The sequence below is a fragment of the Eublepharis macularius genome, chromosome 3, assembly GCF_028583425.1.
Source record: "Eublepharis macularius isolate TG4126 chromosome 3, MPM_Emac_v1.0, whole genome shotgun sequence".
Lineage (NCBI taxonomy): Eukaryota > Metazoa > Chordata > Lepidosauria > Squamata > Eublepharidae > Eublepharis > Eublepharis macularius.
In genome coordinates, this window is record NC_072792.1 from 168,314,527 (window position 1) to 168,340,999 (window position 26,473).

The following is a 26,473-nucleotide window of genomic DNA, read 5'->3' on the forward strand; positions in this document are numbered from 1 at the left end:
CCCCACCATGTCCATTAACCTCTCCCACCTCCTACTGACCAAAGCCCCACTTCGGGCCCCTGTGACGCTCCATCATTCACACTCAGTATTCTAAAGCACAATCAATGGCTGTTGGGCTGGATCTTTACCTGGGACTTTCTTTGGTACATTTTTACTTCCTGCTGGAGCTTGAGGTTTTCCTCCTGCAGCCTGTTCCTGCTCACTGCTATTTCACTCACAGTGGACTTCAGTTTTTCCAGAAAAAATTCATTTCTCTCAGTGGGCTCGGGGAAAACATCCTGGCAATAGCTGAGGTGCTCCGTTTTGCACTGGCTGCAGAGGCCCTCCTCTTTCTGGTTTTGCTTTTGGCAACGTATCTGGATTTGGCAATTCTGTGCTTGTTTCTGGAACAGAAGAAAGCAGGCTGCATGGAGTTAATTTATTGAAGCACAAGTGGGTCTTCTATGAATGTGCACAAACAAATATCTCTGTGAATATTTGGGGGGGGGCTATATGAATCTGTTCTTCCTGACTCAGCAGGGCTGGCATCAGAATATCTTGAGATGGGACATCTTCCAAGGCCTAGGGTTTCTGGCAGGGCCTGCTGCCATCAGCCCCCAACTGCTCCCCCCTACCTGTTCACACTGCAAAAGATTAAGGGCCTGAAGGTCCATTATTAATTGAACACTTGGGTCCAAGATAGAGGCAGGTGATCAACAAAAGCTTTAACTCATGCATCTTTGGACTCATGCAGTGGAGTTATTTGAGATCTAAGCTGGCAGTCTTGACAGTTTGATAGGAATGTCACAATGACAAGTTGGCTGGTCATTTTGGATTCATTAAAACCTTAAATTTGGCCCAAAGACAAAGACAGTTTTGGTGGCTTAATGGGAAAAAACGGGGCGGGGGGCTGTGGGACTATTGCAACCAACAGAAACCCCTTCTAGACCCTGGTCTACGATTTCTATGGACTTTATTACAGACTTTCCCCCTAGTAAGGGAAAAACTGATCCTGGTGGTGGAGGACTTATTCTCAAAACAAGCCCACTTCGTACCATTCTCTAAGCTGCCTACAGTGAAAAAACTGGCTACCCTGTTTATGCAGAATATAATACATCTGTACTCATTTCCTGACAAAGGAATCTCAGATAGAGGAAGCCAGTTCATGGCCAAGTTCTGGCGGGAGCTCCTCATAGTAACTGGGATTGAGCGAGGCCTTAGCTCCTCCCATCACCCAGAGACGGACAGGCAATCCGAACAAGTTAATCAGATCTTAGAACAGTTCCTGAGGTGCTACATTAATCATCAGCAAGATGATTGGGTTGACTATTTGCTGCATGCAGAGTATTGCTACAACAACAGTATTCATAGCTCGATTGGTGCATCCCCCTTTCAGGTAACCCAAGGATTCAAAGGCAAGCCAGTGCCTATGCTCAAAAACAAATCCTCAGCTGGGGAAGGGGATTTGAGAGAGTGGTGGACCAAAATAACCAATCAATGGAAGCTAGTGAAACAAACCCTGGAAGAAGCTAAGCAGGACTATAAGAATCAAGTGGACAAGAAGCGCTCCACCCTCTGGTCACTGAAACCAGGTGATACAGTTTACATATCAACTAAGAACTTTAGGGGAAACAACCGAGCAAGAAGCTCGGCTGGAAATACTTAGGGCCATTCAAGGTCTCCCGACTCATCAGTGATGTAACCGTGGAGCTATACCTGCCCAAGAACCTGAAGCATGTGCATCCGGTGTTCCATTTCAGCCTTTTGAAAAAAGACCCTGGGCTGGACAAGTGGCATTCAGAACCTGTGGCTCCATCTACCTATTATAGTTCGGGGCCAATTGCATCATGAAGTTGAACAAATATTGGACTCAAAGTGGAATATGTTGTTCTGTCTGATACAATGGAAGCATTTTGACAAGAGTCAAGCAGAGTGAGTCAAGTCTACTGATTAGAGATGGGCACAAACCAAAATACGAATCAAAGTTCATGATGAACCAGGCCGGTTTGTGGTTCGCAAACTGGCAGTTCATCAGAGCCCATTTCTGGAGAACTGCCACGAACTTTAGGCTGGTTCATTTGGTTCGTCTTTTGGTTCGTCACTGCAGAGAGCCTGGAACCGATTAATCAGTTTCCTAGGCAACAGGGGATGGACTTCCTGCAGACCTTCTGCTGACCCGAAATGGGTTTCTGCTGGCCCGGATGTGACCATTTGCTGACCTAGATGTACTGTTTTCATGAACCAAATGAACCGGTTCGCGAACCAGGGCAGGTTCGTGAAAGTTTGTGGTTTGTGGCTTGTGAAATGTGACAAACCACGAGGTTTGTTTTTTTTCTGGTTCGTGCCCATCTCTACTACTGATGTTAACGCAGATAGATTGGTGGAAGCATTCCACAAGAAATACCCAGACAAGCTGAGGGAAGGCTGACCTTTGTGGGGGCTAGATGTCATACTTTGAGGGGTTCATTGGGAGGTTACTGTTGCAGACCAGATCTGTGCCCTGCTTTAAAAGTGCCAATGCAGTCTTGTGTGTGTTAATCCTGCCCGGGAAATGTTATCTGTGGGAGAAGCTCTGAGAATGCAGTTATCTATGTTACCAGGGAGATGAAGAGGATCTGTGGACCTAGTCGAAACAACTACTGGACAACCTGAAAAATCAGCAGTGGCTGAACATAGCCTAACTCAAACAGGGCACAGTATCTTATTCCAGGACACCAAAATACTGGACAACACTTCCAACTACTTTGTCAGACTGCACAGGGAAGCCATTGAAATTCACAAGCATAAGGAAAACTTCAACAGGAAAGAAGAAACCTTAAGAATGAACAGAGCATGGTTTCCAGTTCTGAAAAACACCAGGCTAACAAAACATTCCATCCCCGACAATAGCCCTGCAGAGAAGATTAGCACATCAAGTACCAATCCATATGCAAAAGAACCTCCTCAGGATACAGTGAAGCCTCCCGCCATTAGCATTCCACACCCTGGGAAACTCTTACAGGATGACTCAGCTCAACCCCACCCCTCCTGAGTAGATACAAATGACCTACATCTTTTCCACACTGTGACACTGAGAGATCTCTGTCTTTTGGTGCTACACCTCTGAAGATGCCAGCCACAGCTGCTGGCGAAACGTCAGGAACTACAATGCCAAGACCACGGCAATACAGCCCGGAAAACCACAACAACCAATACAGCCCGGAATACCAGAACAACCATCGTTCTCCGGCCGTGAAAGCCTTCGACAATACAACTACTGTTTACTTTCATTTTACTCTCTGCAGCTTATTAGATGTGAACTTAGACTCAAAACACACGAGACAAAATACCTAGATTCAACTCGTGTTCTCTTACCTAAAGGTTTGCCGGGAAGTGTAGGCGTCCTTGCAGCTTAAAGTTTAGCATTTACAGTGCAGGCATCCTTGCAGCTTAAAGTTTAGCACTTACAGTGCAGGCGTCCTTGCAGCTTAAAGTTTAGCATTTACAGAGCAGTGAGGAGGGAAGTGCAGGCATGGGGTGCCTTTCCTCCCACTCTCAAGGTGCATCACGGCATTTTCCCTTCCCCTCACCCGGCCTGGCCCTGCAGAGCGACACCTGGTTGCACACAGGGAGACTTTAAGCTGCAAGGACTCCCACACATCCCTCCCTGCTGCTCTGTAAATGCTAAACTTTAAGCTGCAAGGACGCCTACACTTCCCGACAAACCTTTAGGTAAGAGAACACGAGTTGAATCTAGGTATTTCATCTCGTGTGTTTTGACTGTTAGTTTCAGGGGGAGTAGAGTGGGTAGTAAAATGGGTAGTGCCTGAAGGGGTGGGTAGTGCCTGAAGAATTTAATGCTTAACAGGGGTAGGGGACAGCCATTCCTAGCAAGAAGGTTCTTCTGTACTGAACTCTTAGGTTATCAATAAAAGCTTTAATTCATGCATTGTTGGACTCATGCAGTTAAGTTATTTGAGATCTAAGCTGGCAGTCTCTGACAATGTGTCAGTGAAGTGGGAGTGAGGGAGATTTAAAACACTCTATGGGCAGGCAGGTATGCATGCAGGCAGGAGCCTTCTCTCTCTTGCATGTCCTCCCCTCTCCCCATCACTTCTCTCCAGCTATTTTTTCATGGTAGGGTCCTGAAGTGACTCTGGTGGGAAGAAAAACAGGTGGACAGAACCAGTTTCAGTGAGACAAGGGAAGGGTCCAACTCCCCTTCTCTTCCCTGCTTATTTAGTTAGTCCCTTTCTATCCTGCTCTCCTTCCAAGGAGCACAGGGTGGCACACATTGTTCTTGCCTCACCTCCACTTTATCCTCACAACAACCTGCGTCAGGCTGGAGATAGTCACTGGCCCAAGGTCACCCAGCAAGCTTCCATGACAGAGTGGGGATTTGAACCTGGGGGATTTGGCATGACCTGGACTGTGCAAGTCTAGGGCCCACGGAACTGTCTTCTAAGCTTAAGGACACATGATGTAGCCACCTTGCTGAAGTTAGTGGATCTGGGTTTGGTCAGTGCCTTGATGGGAATTCCATAACAGAAGAAAGATGGTGACCGTCTATACACATAATAAAAGTGTGCCCTCAGAATATACTTCCCTTTCCCCCCTTCTTGTGTCCCTGTTGTTCTCTCAGCTATTGATATCTATTTTAAGAGATGCTAAATTACAGTTACTGTCAAATAATAAGACAGTCCAAATCTAAATGTGACAACCTAATATAGCTAAATTAAATATATAGCATAATACAAGTGTAGCTATGTACAAAAATAACCTTGAGTGCATCCATTACATTATTCCATTGGATTACGTTCCACTAATTTCATCCAGAATTTCTCAAAGGGCAGGAAAGCACTGGTGATTAGCCAATTTAACACCCAGCAGAGCATACACACAAATGTTGTTACTATGGTAATTACACTTCCTTTGCAAACGTTAGGCATCTGCATTCTCTACATCTAAAAAACTAAGTCCATTAAAGGATGCCGAATACGAAAGTGTGAGTGACCAAAGGCCATTATTCTCTACAATTCTTCTCACTTGGCGCTTCAAAATTGAACAAAATTCACCCTACCAGATTCTTTAGGAAGAAAATGGGGGCAGGGAGGCTAGTCTGGCCCAGGTATGCGGGATTACTCCAATCAAAGACTACTGAAATCAGTCATCTTAGAATAACTCTGCATTGGATTGCACTGATAGTTATCAAAAGATAGTTTAGAATACTAAACAAATGTGCATGTATGAAGTTTTTCCAGGTCGTCTTGTTCAATGCTCTTATCACCATTAACTGTAAAGCAATTATGCCAGTTTCCTAAAGTTCTGATAGCTGAGCCACACTTTTTTGTTGAATTAAAACTGGAGGCAAATTTTTAATCAGAATGTGAAACTGTAAAGCTTTACAGAGAAACCACCCTTTGGCACAAGTCACTCTTCTGGGCATGCCACCTTTGAGTGGAGGTGAATTTTGTTATATCCTTGAACAATCCAAACAAATGAATAAAAGAGTGATTTTCAGTTAAATGGTAGCCCAGATCTCACAATCCATTCATCTGTCATTTCTTTTTGAAAACAGAAAGAACGATACCTGAAACAGATTACATTTCTCAGACAACAATTTCCGCTGAGCATCTAAGGAAACGAGATGGTTTTGATACTGTGTTTCTTGTTTATCCCATTCTCTTGATTTAGCTTTAAATTCCTTTTAAAAAAAGACACAGCAAAGAAATTAATCACCTTAGAGATCATCTATGTTCTCATCATACATTCTGCGAAAGAAAAGGAGGAGTAAAAATTTCAAGTGGAAAACCTTTTTGTTCATTAACAATACACATTTATTACTCATGGGAGGTAAATCTAGAGAGGGGGGAAGTAAGAGAAGATGGTAAAACACAAATATGAGAACCTGAGAAACATGTTGTTATAAGTAGATGGATCATTATACATATTCAAGTAGAACACCTGGAGCGGTTTAAGTTCTTGAGTTACATATCAGCAATAATATATACAGGTCTTGCAAGGTGCAAAGCACTTTGCGACTGTTGGTAATGTTTAGCATTAAAGCTCCACATACAAAGACCAGCATGCAAAGCACTGAACCGCGTCCCTTCTCCCATGAATCCTTTGAAGAGAAGCTGGAGCACCCTGCCCAGGAGCTTCCTCGCATGCTCCACATCTCACGTCAGCCCTGAACAACTGCTCCAGGATGCAGCCTCTCGGGCTCAGTTTCATGGTGTGGATCTCACAGGGCAAGCTGGGGACTGTTCCAAGGCCAATATTCAACCATCCCACATGTAATAAAGGAAATAAAGCCACACAGGTCACACAGTGCTTTGCATCAAGGGTTATAAGAAGTGGAGCCACTGCTTTTTAAGATGCAGCTCATGCAAAATATACAACTCCTATTTACCTCTGGTTATCCTGCTAGTATTGACAGTAGTACTTACAGATTCAATTGTTCAGATGCTTCACTAACGGGTTGGGGATCATAGACTTCATCACCATTTTTGCCTTATATATTATCTGCTGCTTTAAATATGTACTCCTATGTACAACCAGCGCTCTATGTTGTCTAATGTTAGTCCTAGAATTGATTATGTTTTGCTTCAGTATTTTCTGCTATGTCTTGGATCCTTGCTAATGCTATGTCTTTAAACTTGTATATGTTTACCTTATGGTATTGTATTGAAATGTACTTACTTGATACTGATTGTATTAACCTCATACTGTGTAATCTGCCTTGAGTCTCAGTGAGAAAGGCGGACTATAAATCATGTAAATAAATAAATAAATTAAATAAAAAACTCTGAATTCCTAAGTTCAGGATTCCTTTAATTCTTATCTAGCAGCTGTTTTTATCCCCAATGACTTTAAGTTTTTTTATAGATTATGTCAAACTGAGGTCAGAATGGCAAAAGTCAGCCTTGTATTGTAATACATCAGCCGTAATATGACAGGCAGATATTAGCACAGATCCATATGCATTAGAGATCACTGGGAAGCCAGTATAAGTATCTAACAAACATTAGCATTATTGGCTCTTAAATTCATGGAGTGTAAGTTTATCTTCAGCTATCAGCCACGCTATCTAAACAGGACCTCTTAGAGCTAAACTACACAAGACGCCTGCCATGTGTCGGATTCCTGCAAGTTTACCTGGGAAGTGTAGTCAGGCCAGCAGAAGCAGGGCCAGAAAGATGGTAGGGAAAGAGTCAGCGAGGAGAGCCCAAAGCTGACAGGCAGCTAGCAGCGGCAGAAGGAGCTGCTGAGGTTGCCCCTGCCGCGGCTAAACTCAGCAGCTCCTTCTGCCGCTGCTAGCTGCCTGTCAGCTTTGGGCTCAGCTGTCTTTGGGCTCCTCTCACTGCCTCTTTCCCTCCTGTCCTTCTGGCCCTACTGCTGTTGCTCTGACAGCCCCCCCTCCCCGAGCTTCTGGAGGAAAACCCGAGCAGTGTTTGGAGTCTTATGTAGTTTAGCTCTGAGCTCCTAGAACTTGCCCTAATTATGAATTTCTCAGAGACATCAGGATGGCCTCTGTTGGAAATGGGTTGCTGGATTAGACAGACCTTTGGTCTGATCCAGCAGGGTTTTTCTTAGGTTGTGAATGTACTTCTTAATGAGAAATCAGGTGCTACTCTGAGACATCACATAAAACTGTGATAAAGGGAAAATGTGCACCAATCCAAAGTTGTTTTGTTGTCAGGCTTGTGCGCATGATGCTTTGCCCCTCCCTTCTCATGTCAAGAATCACAGTTCAACACTCATTCTAATTACTTGGGACACACAAATACAAGCAAGCAAGTTAATCAGACTTGTCACTTTCTCCTCAACTAACTAAGATTCTAATTCTGGGTTAAACTGAATTCTGGTTAACCTATGTTTCCGCATTTGTATGATACAAGCAAATAGAGCTGGTGTCTATGGGTATGGCAAGAATCTAGGTTGGTGCACATTTTTCTTAGCTGTGGATATATGTGACATCTGAAGATGGCCCCTATGGAGAGGCTGAAACAGTGTTTTCAAGTAGCAGCAACATACTCCTACATTAATTTGCACAATAATTTAACTCACATCTGTACCATTACATAACAGCTTCAGAGGGGAGTAAACAATTGCTGGTCTTTGCCTTTTTTCCAGGCTAAGAAATAACACAATGGCTATTCCCTATTTTCTTCTGCTGAATAAATGCAGGTGACGGATGCTGCCTTTGAAAATGCCACTTCACTTAGCCATCTCTGCCCAGGCAGACAGAAATGCCTGAATTCTACTATTCCAAAACTATTCTGTTCTTTCAAGCAGCCAATGGGGGATCAGAAATGAATTCTTGCTGGTCAACTGCAGATTCTTCAGCAGCAAGGGCACTTTCAGTGGTAGGTCCAGCAGTAAAATCATAATGAAATGCCAGTGCACATACAACCCTCAGTGAGAAATAACCATAAATCTACAAGTTGGGATTCTTAAAATGTACCCTCTATTGGGAACAAAAATGGTGCATTAAACAATAGTTTAATCTCACGGCATTTATAGCTTGCTGCCCCAAATAAAGATTGGAGGCAATACCCTCCCTCTCAAGAACTGAAATAATAGTTTGAAAGAACGTCCATTGCTCATACGACGTAAACTTATCCAACTTTTGCTTCTTGTTGACTGCTTTTATGGGATGTTAAATATGTTTCAAAACCTGCAAAGCCTGTGGAGCAGAGGCAACAGTGGGACAAAACAAATGTCTATTCACCATGGAAGCAGTGACCTTAACAAAACCCTTAACAAAATCTACTGCCTAAGTCTCATTGGACATGTTATATTAGTGCAGCGGCAGCCAGTTTGTTTGGCAAATGTGATGCAAGTCCAGCCCCAAACAATGCGAGTCTAGGGTTTACTACCAGATCCTCCACCAGGAACCACCTGCCAACCAAAAGTCCTACCAGGAATCATCTACTTTCCTGGAACATGGGGCAGGCACCACATTGGGGAAAGATGCTCAGAAGACCCTCAGGTGGTATGTCAAAGAGCCGCTGAGGGCATATCACTATTCTACACTTGAGGTAGCTTCTAGCAATAGGATCCCCACTTTTCACTCTACTACTATTATTATTTATTTATTTAATTACGTCATTTATAGTTCGCCATTCTCACTGAGACTCAAGGCGGATTACACAGTATGAGGTTAATACAATCAGTGTCAAGTAAGTACATTTCAATACAATACCATAAGGTAAACATATACAAGTTTAAAGACATAGCATTAGCAAGGATCCAAGACATAGTAGAGATACTGAAGCAAAACATAATCAGTTCTAGGACTAACATTAGACAGCATGCAGCGATGGTTGTACATAGTACATATTTAAAGCAGCAGATAATATATAAGGCAAAAATGGTGATGAAGTCTATGATCCCCAACTTGTTAGCGAAGCACCTGAGACCTCATCCCTACAATGCAGCCCTCCCATTTGAGTAAAAAAGCCTTTTTGAATAGTTCGATTTTGCATCATTTATGGAAAGCCAGGAGAGTGGGGGCTCCTCTGACTTCCTCAGGCAGATTATTCCTCAGGCAGGGCCACCACAGAGAAAGCTCGTGTACAGGCTGCTGCTGATTTCACCTGTGTGCAGCCTAGTACCTGCAGGAGACCCTGTTCAGATGATCGAAGCTGCCGTGGAGGAACATAAGGGTTTTCCCCTCCCCCTCTCTTTTGCTGTTTTATAATTGCTGTTGAGCTGTTACTATCTGCCTTTTGCTGGTATCTTACTGTATATTTTGTTCTTAAATTTTACTCTTTAATCGCCTCAGATCTGAACCCTTATGTCCATGTCCATCTAATTTGGAACCATAAAAATACAGAAGCAGAAACCATTAACTTGTTTCAGGGCTCACCGGAACATTCCATTAAATTGTGCTCGCTATCTTCACCATTTTGCAATGACCTTTCTGGTATGAAGACTGATAGGATGGCGTGCCACGGCTGAAAAGGCCCTGGGCCTCAACACCACATGCCACAATTCAGACAGCAGAAGTTACTTGTCAGAATCAGAATGAGAAGAAACATATGAGAAGATATAATAGAGCCAAACTACAAGTGACGACTTACACAGGTTGGACACTTGTCAGCTTCCCTCAAGTTTTGATGGGAAATGTAGGCACCCTGGTTTTACAGCTTGGCTCTCCATTACAGCTGCAAGACCAGGATGCCTACATTTCCCATCAAAACTTGAGGGAAGCCGACTAGTGTCCAACCTGTGTAAGACGTCACTTGTAGTTTGGCTTCCTTTTGCTTACCTCTAATTTCTGGTTTAAACTGCTCAGCTGAAATGGTGTTTCTTGGCTTTCTGTACCTTGTCCCTTCCCCTGAGCTTTATTTTGTTTTAATTGGTGCAGTTGTAGCTTTTCGTAGCTTTGTGTCAGCTTGGCAAACTAAAAAAGAAAAGAAAAGGAATACATATATCAGGAATAGCTGATTTCTTCCTTAGCAGATTTCGTGCTGTAGTCATAATTGGCAAAGGCAGCCAAGCTGAAACATTCTAATTAGCCCATCTCTGTGACAAAGCACCAGTTTTTACAACTAAATGGTGAAAGATGAACACGGCTGAGCTTTCATACAACTGGTAGTGTTAATTAACTGCACAGTTAAGCACAGATTGACTCGATAGCTTTATGCAGCTGGCAAAGGGATTTCTTGCCCAATGTTTGGATACATGGTTTTGCATTTGTTTAGTGCCATCTTGTGTTGACAGTTTTAACGGCTCTTCACAGTGAGAGTGCAGAATCGACGGGTTTATTGTTTACATACTCGTAAAAGCATCATCTGGCCTGAGAGCCGCATGCAGTTACAGTGAAAATGGTGACAATATCAGCCGATGCAAAATCTTCATTATTTTTGTACTCAGTCACGAAACACCAAAGGAAGTCTATGAAAATATATAGCAAGATTGTTCAAAGCAAGCCACCTGATATGTTTCTGTTATGGGGGTGGGGAGGATAAGGAAGGTCATAGAGAAGCTTGCGAGCTTGAGATAAAGTGTCATGGACTAGAGTTCTTGCAACACCATAAACCTATTTGAAATTATTTGAACAGAATAGGATGCATTCACACCAGCTTATGATATATCTCAGAAATAGTTAATATACTATTCATATCAGACTCCCAGGTTTGAATCCTCACTCTGTCATGGAAGCTTGCTTTGGGCCAGTGACACATTCTCAGGCCAACCGACCTCACAAGGTTGTTGTGAGGATATAGTGGAGGAAAAGAGAACCATGGAAGCCGTTCTGGGTCCCCACTGTACAAAAATTGGTATATAAATGAAGCAAATAATGTGCTGATCAGAGCTCCATTTCCGGGTCGGTTGCAAGAAAAATGTGTTCCTCTTTAAAGTGGAGTAAACTTTACCTACACTGTTCTGTGCAATCTTTGAAAAGAATGCAGCTGGAACATCAGATCAGACTCCAGTCTTTTAGCTGCCCTTAAAAGCTTCTGCAAATATGCAAGCTGGAGAGTTCTCCATTGCAAGCATCAGAAGAGTCTTCTGCTTGTAACAGAAGCCCTTTATATATGACAGATGTTTGTTCAAGGCAACATGTACAAAGCACACAGGGGTCAATGGCAATGGGGTCCTGCTCCCTGCCCACACAGTTCAACCTATGTGCATATCCTATTGTACTCAAACCAGTCACAAGATCTGAAAGAGTTACAGCAGATTTGCCAGATAGGGAGGATTCTGTTTCAGGAGTCCTCCCAGCCAGAGTACTGATTTTTGGGCTAGATATGAATGAATCAATCAATAGGTGAATTTCTGTTTACCTTGCCTCTGCAGCTCTTGGTTAATTTCTAAGTAATTTTCTCAGACTTTCTGGCCTTCTCCTTCTCTGATTGTTCTTCTGGACTGCTCTGTTCTAGCTCTTCCTTCTTAGCCCTTCCATTGAATGGCCGTCATCTCAGGCATCTTTCTGCTCATCTAGGCCCTTCTGCCTGCCAGTCCCTCTCTAGGATCTGAGCAACAAGCCCTTCTGATTGCTCTAGGTGAGTTAAGCACTTGAGCCAACCATGGGCAGAGAAATCAGCAGCACCCCGCCCCAAATACCCTACAGCATTGCAATATAAATAGTCATAAAAGTTACAAAACCATCCAAAATCTGCTAAACTAACCTTGAAATATTGCAAGCAGTGTAAAATAGGAATCTGACTTTTCCCTTACTTGAGCTTTCAGGCCTTGAAGTTGTGCATTATAATTCTGGGTCATCTCATATTTAGTCTTCTGCAAACTGTCCAACTTCTGTTTTAGCAGCCCAACCTGTGTAGGAAATGGACACAACTTGAAAGATCACATTAACTAAACAAGTACAAAAGGTATCACCACTCAAAATTAATTGCAAGCTGCTTTGGGTCCACACTGGGGAGAAAAGTGGGCTATAAATATCTAAGCAAGCCAATAAATAACTAAAGGTGCACATTAATAACACAAATAATTTGATTTATTGAAACCAGGATATGACCCCCTCTATATACTGCCACCCACTATAAACCTCCCTTCAGGGGTTGGGGGCTTCACAGTCACATCAAGCCACCAGTTTCATGTAGTGGTTAAGAGCGGCAGCACTCTAATCTGGAGAACTGGGTTTGATTCCCCACTCCTCTACTTGAAGCCAGCTGGGTGACCTTGGGTCAGTCACAGCTCTCTCAGAACTCTCTCAGCCCCACCCACCTCACAGGGTGATTGTTGTGAGGATAATAACACTTGTAAATCACTCTGAGTGTGGTTTTAAGTTGTCCTGAAGGGCGGTACATAAATCAAAAGTTTATCATCCTCCTCCTCCTCCTCCTCCTCCTCCTCTATTTAGCAAGTAGAGAGCCCTGATTCAAATCCACACCAGGTCCCCTCTCTCCTCTTCCCAAAGGCTCCAGCAGACAGGCAGTCAGTTCTCTACATTTACTTCCTCTCAGCCAGATATTGCCCAGGGCTATTGGGGAAAGGGAACTTAATGTCTATTTCCCCCAATATACCCTGCCACCATTTAGATTAAGTTTGGCCTATTTTTTGTGACCAGGGTGTTTAAAGATTGTGTGTGTTTTAATTCCCCTCAGCCAACAACTTCACACCGACCAGGGTTAAAACAGAACAAAGATTAACTTTTATTTATAACATAGAACATAGGACAGATTAAAAGCCAACTATCTCTACTTCTCCTAGCGCCCCCCAAAACCTTCTCCCTCAGTAACTGCCTTCCAACAGACTTTCAACTGTCACTGGCATTCTGCTAGATCTCATTAGCTATTTCCCAGAAGTGGTGGAGCTGGAACCAGTCCTGTTTAGGATGAAGAACAAACCTGCACAAATATTAATTTGTGATATCTTATATACTAATAGCCAAGGGGCTCTGAACTGAGGATATACAAATTTGGAAATTGGAACCATGAATGGACAAATTTTCCTACAAACCTAAAAAATGCCCCAGGTTTGCAGAAAAATCTGAAATCTAAAAAAAAAAATACATAAGGTGTATGTGTTAAAAAACCTGTAAATGATAAAAGCCACACCTGTAGCTTTAACCAGATGGCCTCAGTGGCTGTTGCTAAACCATAAAAGTTATCCAGTACTTCAGGCTCAGTTTCTGTCAGTAAAAGACAGGGGGAGAGGGCAGGACCCTTTCTAGGGCTGTTTTGGACTTTCAGAGAGGATTCATTGGGGCAAGGGCTGGCAGCAACCACCAGGTGACTTAATACCCCCTGACTTTTATGACTCACCCATAGGGGTTGCCAGGTCCAGGTTGGGAATCCTGGAGATCCTGGAGATTTTGGGGGTGGAGCCTGGAGAGGGCAAGGTTTGGGGGAGGGGCCTCAGAATGGTATAATGCCATAGAGTCCACCTTTCAAGGCAGCCATTTTCTCCAGGGGAACTGATCTCTGTCACCTGGAGATCAGCTGTAATTCCAGATCTTCAGCCACCACGTGGAGGCTGTCATATCTATTCACCCAGGCCTGGCTTCTTGCTACCGTTCAACAGCAGCCCCTCCTCCAGCCAGGATAGGGTAGTGGTTAGAATTTCAGAATAGGATGTGAGAGACCCAGGTTCAAATCACCTCTCTATGGTGGAAGCTCACTGGGTGACTTTGATTCAGTCACACACACTGCATAACCTATACCTCAGTGTTGTGAATATGGAGGACAGGAGAATTATGTAAGCTGCTTTGGGTCCCCATTGTGAAGAAAGTCAGTATAGAAATGAAGTGAATTAAGAAATATAGGTGAAGATAGGGGGCAGATAAAGGATAATTTGTTTAGAGGGTTTGAAGAAGAGAAGGACATAGAGAAAGGTGTACATGTGGAAGCTGCCAGGAGGAGGGAAAGAGGAAATAGTGTGGGGAAAAGGATACAGGGAAAATGCAGGTTCACCACTATGCAACTGGGCCTGGCTAGCTGGCCCCCCACAACTGGGCCATAAGGGAAAGGCTGCTGACGGGGGTGGGGTACATAAAGACAGGGGGACAGACAAAGGTAGGTGGGAAGGAGAGAAGGAAGCAGAAAAGGAGGGAGGATATGGGGGCAGGGAAGGCAAAGAGGACAGAGGGAGGGGTAAAATGAGATGCCCCATCTTGTATTTTGGAAACAATATGAAAGCTGAAAACAAAGTGCTTGCCACTGAGCAGAGGATGCTATCTCATGACCGGGAGCAGAACTGAAAATGTTAGTGTCTCTTGATCAGAAGAGGCAACCTTGAACTTTTCAAAGTGTGCCCCCCCCTTTAAACCTTTCCCAATCAGATTACAGTTGAGGTCATTAAATTTCTTACTTTGAAGCTGTCAGGTCCAAGCCAAAGGAACTGTTCATAATATGCAGTTTGAGGTTTATGTCCTAAAGGCGTATTATGATATACTGAGCAGATGTAAAAGAACAACTAAGATTATATGGCTAGCAAGAGGCATCTCAAACTGGTAAATACATCTTATTTCTTCTTTTTATGGGGTGATAAAAAATCCTACGGCTTTTATGACTAGCAAAAATGAATTTGTACTTGTTTTTAACTTCTGCTAATGCTAGAGAGTTTAATAGCCCAAAGGGATCTGTTTAGCTTAGGGTCAAACTAGACAAGGGCTGCTTCCACACACGTTGGATAATCCACTTTCAGTACTCTTTAGTGAACATTTGAAACTGATTTTCCATGTGTGGAACAAAAAATCCACTTCAAAAGGATTGCGAAAGTGCATTGAAAGTGCATTATTCAACGTGTGTGGAAATGGCCATTAACTGAAGATTTCAGGGGTGTTTCAGTACATTTATGTATTACATGATGTGGTAGCACCTATTTGTAATGGATCGCACCGGAAAAGGCGTGATACTGTACACCTTCCCCAACCTTACTTTGTGGTGTTCCAGTATTTTAAAATCTTCCTCCATACCCAGCTCTGATATTGGAAGTGAGCATAGCCAGAATAAAAATGCTTAAAGACTTCGGAGACAGCACATCTTGTGTTCCGTATTATGTCACACTTCATTCAGGGAAAACTGAGCTATTCTTCAAAGAGATGCTTACTCTCTGTGGGCTAGTCCAGAAGTGGGTAACAAATGGTGGATCCGTCCAGGCTTTTTGGCAAACATACCAACTCTTCCCAGGTGATTTAAGAAAAAGGGTGGCACAAAGGCTCCCTAACAAATATTATGAAATGGATGAATGAACAAGTGAATAAATAAATACACAATGAATAAAAACTCAAGAGCCACTTCCGTCAGGCTGAGTGGAAGCATCCAACCCAACGGGATCAAGCTTCCAGTGTCAGTGAGGAAGTGTGTGTTACTAGGTACAGGATTTTGTCTCTCTTTCGTACTTTAATAAACTGTACCAGAAACAGCGTATTGACGAAGAATAACGATTCAGCAGCTCCTCCAGTTCAAAGGTGCACACAGAGGAGAAAGTACGCAGTACCTCTTGACCCTTCTGATCTAACTTGCTCTGTGCATTTGCCAGTTCTTGATCCCGGACAGACATTCTGACTTCTAAAGCCTCCATCTTCTTTTCCCATTCTTGCTTCTTGTTGTTTACCATTATGTCAATCTGATGCATTAGTTCTTGAAGCTCAGCATCACACGGGACAGATCTAAAAAATATAAGGATATTTAAGGATTTTTTTAAAAGTTTAGGACAAAGAACATATTCAGGTCATGGCACTTGTTCCTTAAATGAGTTGACTTTCTACTTCAAGAAACTGATTAGAAAGGTTTTTTTCCTAGTTGAAGGTTCTTTGCCTCATCCAGTCTTTCTACAAGGATATGTACAGTATTGTGTGGTTTGATAGAGTGAGGAATGAAGGAACGGGCACCCAAGTGCTTTAGGATGGAGGCAAGCAAGTTACGGGAGACCCACATTTATGACTGAGTAAGAAGAGTAGGATCATGCCATGTAACTTTAAAAGAAATTACACATTTAACAAAACAGGAAATAAAACAAACAGCACTGAGGAGGTTAGTGGATTTACCTCTATATGAAAAACAAATCTATTGTAGCGGTTTCCGGCAAGCTTGTCTCAATTCCCAGGGGGGCTCCCAGTCACCTGCTGGTGTCAAAAGGAAAAGTTCCAAAGGGACAGGCAAGTGAAGCCTTGCAGCCAGGGTAGAAAGCTGCTACCAGCCTCTCTTAACTAAACCTTCAGCTGTGGAAATGAGAGGCAAGTTCCCAGCCCTACCAGGTTTTAAACAGGAAGTCAGTCCTGCGAGGTAGGCACTTGGCAGGTTGAGTCCAGAAGCCAACTAACTGGGTAGCATGTAGCAAAATGGCCAAAGGAGTGGATTTGGATTGAAGCTACAACTCTCAATAACCCCACATCAAATTAAGAAAAAGGAATTTATTAAAGAAAACTGCAAAAGAAACCAAAATAAACAGAAGTATATGGAGAAGCACAAAACAACAGATTATTTAAGCTAGGCTGCATTCACTAGAAGTCCCTGAATTTGTTCCAGAGGTTACCTTCAACAAGTTTCAGAGTCCACATGGGAGCTTAAGCACTTAAGTCCAGAGGTCCAAAGTCAAAAGCATAAAGGTTGCTAGTATAGGAATCCACCAATGGCGTAGTATTGCAAAAGTAGATATGGGTGCAAGAATAGGAACAAGTCCCCCTTCTCTTCCCTCTTTGCAAGAGATCGGAGAAAAAACTCTTTTTTCAAGACCAGCCACCTGCAGCTGGCCTAGACTCTTAGCCAATCAGAAGAACCAAAACTTCTGACAGCAGGCTCAGCAGCGGCCTGTCCTCACAGGTAAAAGAGGGGGGAAAGAACTCATCACCCCACCCTCATAAGGCTACATACTAATAAGCCAGAAGGCCAGTGCTAGCCTCTGTCAAGCTTTGTCTCCGAAAGCTGTTTCAGGTTTGCACCTGGCTGGAATAAACAGGGCTGACCAGCCCCAGTCTTCTAAAAGGAAAAAAGTATCCATAGCCTAACCTTGCGATACTTTAACTTAGAAAGAAAACAATTGGAGAAATGAATTTCACTACATTATATCTAACTATAAAGGGCTGGCCCCTGTACAGATAGCCAAATACACAATGGAGATAACCACAGTTACGATGCAAGGTTCTAGAAATGTGATGGAACGCCTGGGTTTATTGGGGGGGGGGGACCCTTACTTTCTGAAGAACAAAAATTATTCGGAAGTAAGAAGAAGAGAGCCAGTTTGGTGTAGTGGTTAAGAGCATAGGACTCTAATCTGGAGAGCCGGGTTCGATTCCCCACTCCTCCACTTGAAGCCAGCTGGGTGGCCTTGGGCTAGTCACAGTTCTCTGGAGCTCTCTCAGCCCCACCCACCTCACAGGGTGTTTTGTTGTGGGGATAATAGTAACATACTTTGTAAACCTCTCTGAGTGGGCATTAAGTTGTCCTGAAGGGCGGTATACAGGGCTTTTTTTCTGGGAAAAGAGATGATGGAACTCAGGAGGACTGCACAATGACATCACTTTGGGACAGCTGGAACAAGGGGGGAGTTTTTTAAAGTTTAAATCACCCTGGGTGAAAATGGTCAGCGGTGCGGAGGGCAATCTAAACTCCCCTCTGTCTGGAGATCAGGGGGCGGGGCCACCAGCCATGTGACCATTTTCAAGAGATTCCGGAACTCCGTTCCACTGCGTTCCCACTGAAAAAAAGCCCTGGCGGTATATAAATCAAATGTTATTATGATTATTATGTCTGCTCCTTGGGGACCTCTGTCTGGGTGGAAAGGAAACATATAAGCATTTTAAATAAAATAAAATAAATTAAATATACAGATGTCAGGAAAAACAAGCTGCTGGAGTTTGGGCTGCATGAAAACTGGCGTGGCGGCCAGCATGAGGACACAGCAATGGCCAGCAGTAGAAGGAGGAAAAGTGGAACTGCAGGCTGGGGGGGGGGGGGGAGGAGACATGGGACTGAGTAACGGTGTGAAGGGAGAGAAGCTGCAGCTGGTGGTAAGAACTCACAAGAGAAGCTGGAGATGGTTGGGAGGAGAGAAATGGGACTTCTTATCCCCAACAGTTCTTTGTGTATCTCCAGACTTGTTTTACTTTGAATTATTTAATTACATAATGTTTTTAAAAATCCACAAAGTTATTTAGATGGTGTGTGGGTGGGTGTGTTTACCATACAGTTTCCAGCCTGTAACATTTCTTAATTAGGAAGATTACCCAAGCCAAAGATTTTAAACAAAAGAAGTCTCTTCTGCTTGGACTGTGGCTGATGTAATGTAATTTCAAGAAGACATGGGTCAATTAAGGATGCACTCTGCAGCAAGTCACATTATTGCTTCTCGGTTTGACTAATAAACCAAATCACTAGCCCATGAGTGTCAAGCATCGTGACTGCTGTTAATAGATTTATTTCACATCCGTTTGAAATAATGTCTTGATGTTCTTTCCTTCTGGTTTCCAGGATTCTCTCCACTACGCCAACAGGTTCACCCTAAGGTGCTGCTTAAGATGCATACATGTGGTTGTTTTACACTCTCCTCTCATTCAAGTGCGTCGGCACTTGAAAAGGCGTGGGGTGTGAGAAGAAGAGCTCTGTGCTGCAAGCCCAATCAGGCCACAAGCCTGCCACCATGTTTAGTTTGGTTCTCAAAGACGGTGGCTCCACCTATGCCATGCCACTGAGATTAATAAGATTGCAGACAGTGAAAACACAGGTTAGAGTAACTCTACAGAAGTAGTTTCAGGAGGGTAGCTGTGCTGGCCTTTAGTAGAAGAGCAAGATTCAGGTACAGGAGCACCTTAAAGACCAACCAGGTTTCCAGGGTATGAGTTTTCAAGAGTCAGAGCTCCCTTCGTGAGACACCTGACGAAGAGAGCTCTGACTCTCAAAAGCTCATACCTTGGAAATCTGGTTGGTCTTTAAGGTGCTCCTGGACCCGAATCTTGCTCAATAGAAGTATGCATATTTAATTTTATTCAACCTTCTGAGCCATTTTTCTTGGTCAGCCTGCATAGATGCTTTTAATTATTCCTTATATAGAGAATAAGGAATAATTTCAGAGGATGGTAAAGACAATGGTCAGGAACAATCTATATTCACCTCAGTGGCTGTGGGCATTGGCTATCGGTTCACTCTCTGGTAGCATTATCAGGCCCCCAACACTCACCTTTTCTGTGTCCCTCATGTGCGTGTGAAGTGTGTGCATACTCCTGCATCTGCATGATGACATCACTTCCAGTGACATCACTTCTGGGCAGCAGCATCACGCAAGCACAGGATCGCGTAATGACATCACTCCCGGGAAGTAATGTTGTTGCACTGCCCCAGGAGTGCACCTAGGAGCCCGTTCCCACCACTTTCCCCCCACCACCTAGGGGCAGAGGGTGGAAGAGGGTGGGAGTGAGGGATCCACCCACCGGGGGACTGGTAACTCTCAGGTCAGACATGAACACAATGGATTGTTACAGAGTTTTATCCCACTTGTGGGGAAAACATTACTTCAAAACAGGTACACGGAAACAAACAAGTTTATTTGACTGTTCAAAGGCAACACATTACTAAACCACAAAGCTGTATTGAGATGATTATTCTCTCTAATAAACAATCTCTCAGGTAATCAGTGATGTAACATACCTCTGAGCATAAAATGACACTCTCCAAAAGAATACTTGTTTCCAATTTGAGTTCTGCTTGTTCTGATCTTTCTAAGATTTAGTCTGGGCAGAAGCCCTTTATTCATAAACCGTCTTTCTCAAGGTCAGAGCAGTGAGAACAATGCTGAAACAGTCGAACTGTGACAGGTTGGTTTCAACCATGATCACTCAGTCCCCTACCTATAATCTGAGGATGCTAGCCCTACAGGGTTGGCATAAGAATAATTGAGATACCGTGCATGAAGCAATGTATGCACTTAGGAAAAATAAAAAATTTTGAATTTTTCTAGGAAAAGAGCTCTAATAGTGAAAAGCATAGCGTAGGTACAGGGAGGGCCTGAACATTTCAAAGACCCTTTTTGGATCCTTGAGCGTTTTGCATGCAGAAACCCACAATAAACTGCCCCGCCCTTCCCCCATTCCATATCAGTGAAAGCTTGGCTACCCAGTGGCAAGGGCTGGGGGGGGGGGTGTTACAACCCCTTCTTTCTCTTGGGTAGATTTTGCCTTTAATCTTTCCCTCACACCCTCTGGGTAGATTGCTGCCACCAGGCATATTATATTCCAAGATATTTTATTTAAATTTTCCCTCTAGTAATGTGCCCAAGCGTCAGGCTCCTTCGTGGTTCTATGTGGCCCTGAGGATAGGAATGGGATATAGCAATGACAGATACTCTGGGATATAACAAAAACAAAATAAACTTTTATTTTTTCAAGAAGTGTACCGGTTTCATAAGAGTAGTTCTCAATTCTTAAAGTTACTTCACTTAAACTCATTCACGCAGATCTTTTCTAAGGCTTCACACACAGTTTGCCTGCTTTTCCCTGACTGAATGTTCTTTCACAAACATACTCAGTTCAGGTTTCCATATAGGTTATATTTCTCTCAGTAATACTTAAACATGCTAAGGCAGCACACAGCTAGCCTCTCATTTTCTCTCTCAATATTTCTCTCAGAACTGCTTAAATTTACTCAGGCTGCACACAGCTTGCCTGCTTTCTCCTGACTGAATATTTTTCACAGAACTGCTTAAACCTGCTCATGCCTGCTTTCTGCTGATTGAATGTTCTTTCACCATTCTCAGTCTCAAACTGCATTCACTCCACCCACACTCTCAGTCATCAACCCATCATATCACTCACTCATCCCTCTCTTTCACCCCCACTCTTCACCTATAGCACACCAAGCATTTAAAGACACATGCACACATTTACTTAAAATCATTACTGCGGGGGGGGGGGGGACAGATTTTTATCTTCATCATAATATTAACGCCTAATGTGGCTCTTTATGGGAGAGAGGGGCAGCGGTTCACTCCCTGTTCCTGGCAATTCTGGTAACCGCAGCCACTGAGAATTAAACCTGCTTCTATTTGCATTAACCTGTCATGGCGCAACAGCCATTTTTATACAAAGACACCATGGAAGAGCTGATACCACCAGGGAAGAGCCTGTCCACAAAACAGTCATAGGGGGTGCAAGACATTCAGTGTCACCCCAATCCAATGACTTGCAAATTTAGGGTGAGAGGACTCCCCCCCGCCCCAACCGAATTCATAACATCGGTAGAGGAATTCCAACACTCTAGAGGCAAACCATGGGGACTTACAATCCCCCTCCCTCATGCAAGAGGAAGAAGGCTTTTGTACCTGCAAACAAAGATCAGGGCCTCTCACTCTCAACCCCCCCCCCCCCGCCTTCATCATCAACAGCCTTCTTAACAGAATCAGGGCACAAGGATTAATCTTTTAGATGTAGGTAGCTGAGCATCATTCTTTTTGTAAACTTAAAAGTCTCCATGCCAAAACTCCCATAAATGAACTGGCACTTTTAAATAATTAATTAATTAATTTATTTATTTATTTATAGTCTGCCTTTCTCACTGAGACTCAAGGCAGATTATACTGTGTGAAATCAGTACAGTCAATATCAAGGACATTTCCATAAACAATGCCATAGGGAGGACAAACACAAGTTTACAAAGTCATAGCATTAGCAGGAATCCAATACAACACTGAAGAAATGCTGAAACAGAACATAAGCAATTCTAGGGCTGACATTAGACAACATGAAGCACAATTAGCTCATAGGAGCACATATTTAAAACAACAGATAGTACGCAAGGCAACATAGTGGTGAAGTTTATAGTCCCTAACTCATAAGTGAAGCATCTGAGATCCCCGCCCTACAACACAAAAGCCTTTTGGAATAGTTCGGTTTTGCATCATTTGCGGGAAGCTAGGAGAGTGGGGGGCTCTCCTGACCTCCTCAGGCAGGCGGTTCCACAGAATAGGGGCCACCACAGAGAAAGCCCGTGTGTGAACTGCTGTTGATTTCGCCCATGTGCACGGTGGCGCCTGCAGGAGACTCTGTTCAGATGAGCAAAGTTGCCATGGAGGAACATAGGGAGGGAGGCAGTCCCGTACGTATGCCAGACAAAGACCGTGAAGAGCTTTGTATGTGGTAACTCCAGAGGAGTTACGAAGAGAAATGTGATTCTCGAAAGCTTATGCTACAATAAAGTTGGTTAGTCTTAAAGGTGCTACTGGACTCTTTTTGTATGTGATAACCAATACCTTAAACTGAGCATCCAATGGAGTGGACTGCAGAATGGGGGTGATGCTTCTGATAACAGTTACGCTGCAGTGTTTTGCACCAATTGGAGTCTCCTAGTTAACTCAGAGTTAACTTATAGAGTTACAGAAACCATAGTTACTTGTATTTCGCCTGGGCACTGAAATCAAATAGGTAATTAACTTTCCTGAGGTCACAACAGAAAAAGAAGACTCTTGCATTTATTGCCCTTGTTCTTGTAAATATGCCAATTGGATAAATGCCACCCTACATAAAACAACATCAATCTTGACAGCGATTTGTATCAAAACATATTGTAGTATCATAATTCTCCAGCTCTTCGAAGAAAACAAAATGGGAATACTCACTCCTCTGAAAACTCAGGATATTGCATCATTCCTACACCCTAGTATTAAGACTTCAGGTGTTAGGCGAGGGAGACTTCAAAACCTAAGAAGCTAGATCTACAGAACACTGGCACCACAAAGGTATTATTTCACATCAATAAGAGCCTCCTGACCTTTCTGCCTGCATAGAGAAGCACCTTGACCTCCAAGCTTGGTCTGAAGTAACTCAAGGTGGCCACTTAGAACTTAGGCACATAACAATAACATTTGATTTATATACCGCTCTTCAGGACAACTTAATGCCCACTCAGAGCGGTTTACAAAGTATGCCATTATTATCCCCACAACAAACACCCTGTGAGGTGGGTGGGGCTGAGAGAGCTCCAGAGAGCTAGCCCAAGGTCACCCAGAATGAACCTCATTTTACTAGCAATTCATTACTACTATTAATACACCTGTTTTACTATGCTACAACTGGAAATTCTGTTAACTACGGGCTCCTTCTTGTCCACTGTCCTTTTGGGGACCTCCCCCTGCCTCCCCAGAAAGCCCAATCAAGTCCATTGGAGTTCCAGTAGAGAGTCTTGCTACAAGATAGATGGTATGATCCCTCTTTCTGCACCCACTTCTAAACATATACTAGGAGATTCACAATTCATAAGTTCTTTTAAATCTTTGATGTTTGGAGGAACTAAATCATTAATTGATTGTTCTGCAATGTTAGTTTGGTTAGGAGCTGTCAGGTGTTAGAATGTGCTGCAGAATGGAGTACCCGCACATGTTTTTATCTAGTTCCCCACTGCTTCTAAATAAACCAGTTAAATTCTTACTGCTTGTATTTGCTCACCAGTGCCGCCCCCACCCCCAAATCTGGGACCCTGGAAGATTCCAATATGTGCCCTAGTGGTATCAATTTGCACTCTGGATATTCTCAGAGAGACTCCTCTGAGGGCTAGAGGACAGAAACCAGAGTATTTCAGTCACCCCTTCCCCTGCATAGCCCTCACCCTCTTCTGTTTCTTAGCCATGGCAGAGTGAAATGGAAAGAGCTTTTTCTGCCTGAATGATTGAATAGCTGCTGCTGGACAAAGCAGAGTTAAATGATCTATGGTTTGACTTGATGTAAGACAGTCTCATAGGACTTCATATAACCTTGAGAGCAGCTTATGTTTACAGGCCAGAGTCTAAACAACTGTACAACTAGTTCTACAAAGAGGGGCTTCGGGCTTACATTTTTTGAACAACAGGCAGTCATGTCACGCTGCAAAGTGCTTTTGAAACCAAGGAGACTTCCAAACGTAATCTGGGATGTGGCACAGCAACCCACAATTTAAAAGGCGGAGGGAGTCAAAGATCTCAGTAATCAAGCAGAAGTCCTTGGGGGGCACCTAAAATAGCTCTTTGGGTTCCAGTCACAGACTTGGATTCCAGCCACAGCCTTGGGGACTTTTCAGTTTAGAAAAAGATGACTAAGGGGGGACATGACAGAGGTTTAGAAAATTATGCATTCGGTGGTGGAAGTGGATCCTCTCCCTCTCCCATAATACTAGGAGGAACTCAAGTGTAGTTGATGGGCAATAGGTTCAGGACAGACAAAAGGAAATACTTCTTTACTCAATAAGTATTCAAACTGTAGATTTCACTGCCAGTGGATGTAGTGATGGGGGTCAGGCAGATTCATGGAAGATGGGTCCATCGAAAGCTACTAGCCATGGTGACTAAAGGGAATCTCAATATTCAGAGGCAGTAAATCTCTGAAACTCAGTGCCAGGAAACAACATGAAGGGAGGGCAGTGGCCTCTATGCTCAGTTTGTTGGCCCTCTGGGACAACTGGCTGCCCATTGTGTGGAGCAGAATGCTGGTCTAGATGGACCCCTGGCCTGTTCTGGCAGGGCTCTTCTTATGTTCCTACTAGTCTTTACTATTAAGTTAGCAGTAACATTGTGCTTGGTTCTGTACAGAACATGAAAATGATACAGCCCCAAAAAAGGTAACAAAGGATGGAGTGAGAAAGAATTAGTTTTGATCGGGTGGAAAAGGATCATTGGCATGCTATGGTAAGTGAAGGCACAGTTTTGCCGAAGAGATGTGTTTTGGGGATATCCATCATATAATTACAAGGGAATTTTCAGTCTGAACATTGTTCATAACCTACACACCTCCTCCTGTATCAATGAAAATCACTTGATCCATGCTGCTACTGCTGCACTTCAAGTCCTGGTTCTGTGGAGGGAGGCAACTGCAGGATGAAGCCCCCTAGTCTGGTTGTTAGGCAACTACAATATGTTCTTCCTATGCACCCATATTCCCTTCTGTTGAAATAGGTGGGAAAAAGAACGCTGGGTGGAAAGGAAGAGACTACCAGCTAGAAGCACAGCATTACAGGCTATAGACCGGGGATTGCAAGACCAGGCAGCCAAATATGGCCCATAAATACCAGTGTGGTGTGGTGGAGAGTCTCAGACCAGGGAGTCCTAGATCCAAATCCACAGTCCACCATGAAGCTTGCTGGATTATTATGGGGCAGTTCTTTCTCAGGCTCACCAACCTCACAGAAATACTATGAAGGTACAATCAGAGGGAGTATTGTATGATGCCTTGAGCTCCATAGAGGAAGGGAAAGAGAACAGTATCAGACCTGTAAATCTTTGAGGCTGCAGCTGGTGCACCTCTAGGTATGGCTTCACCCTTGCTTCTTTCCTGACAGTCCCTAGTCAAGCTGCCACCCCCAGCAATGCCTGGTTGAGGCTGCTTCCTGCCAGAGACTCCTCTGCGGAAGGTGAGTGCAAGGATGGGACATCACCAGGCACACACAAATAAAATGAAAGACACCCCCCCCCCGGCAGTCCTACTTCATTTTAACCAAGATCTGAACAATTTTATACAAATACTCTGAGCAATAAAGCTGCTCCATGTTTAAAGTTTTAGGGATTTGTACGTAATTCTGTAGCCCATAGCCACAACGAAGCAGCCCTTACTTATTTAATATGAATGGATTATATTGCTCTTGGGCATGCTCTGGGAAGGCAAAGAACCACTGCCAATTTGCCTCAGGGGATCTTTGGGGAAATATATCCATCCCTTAGGTCAAGTCCCCAACAGGTAATAAAACACAGTCCGAGTACATTCGTCATTAGAGCAAGGCTTTTCAAACTATGCTCCAGGACATCTTGGGAAGCTTACCAGGAGTTCCTCAATGATAATATCAACAATGGAGAACAGGTTTCCCTGAAAGAAAGCTTGTCAATCACTACCAATCTTCCTCTACAGTGTGTAGCTGAAGGAGAGAGCTGGGCTTGTTTGAAAGCACAATATCCACTCACGTGGGGCAGCGGTGAGGCCCCATAGGCCTTGCCAGTTCTCTAGCAAATTCTGTATGCTCAAAATAGGCCCCAGAATCCTCTGCAATGAAATGGAGTTTCACAGCAGATGTTCAGCAGTTCCTAAGCAGAAAAGGCAACGCAGAAAGCGTTCCCTGAAGACAGCAAGTTTGAAAGTCACTGCACTCCAGCA

At 43.6% G+C, this 26,473-nt stretch overlaps 1 protein-coding gene across 2 annotated transcripts in view; it reads right to left on the reverse strand.

The window, feature by feature from the left end:
• Positions 1 to 26,473, reverse strand: part of DEUP1 (deuterosome assembly protein 1) — a 61,723-nt gene that overhangs the window by 32,929 nt on the left and 2,321 nt on the right. For both annotated transcript variants that reach the window (XM_054974347.1, XM_054974346.1), the window contains exons 3-7: positions 15,874 to 16,045; positions 12,151 to 12,246; positions 10,235 to 10,369; positions 5,549 to 5,662; positions 129 to 383 (exon numbers count right to left, since the gene is read on the reverse strand). In XM_054974347.1, coding sequence (XP_054830322.1) covers positions 129 to 383; positions 5,549 to 5,662; positions 10,235 to 10,369; positions 12,151 to 12,246; positions 15,874 to 16,045 — 772 coding nt within the window. The remainder of the gene's footprint in view (positions 1 to 128; positions 384 to 5,548; positions 5,663 to 10,234; positions 10,370 to 12,150; positions 12,247 to 15,873; positions 16,046 to 26,473) is intronic.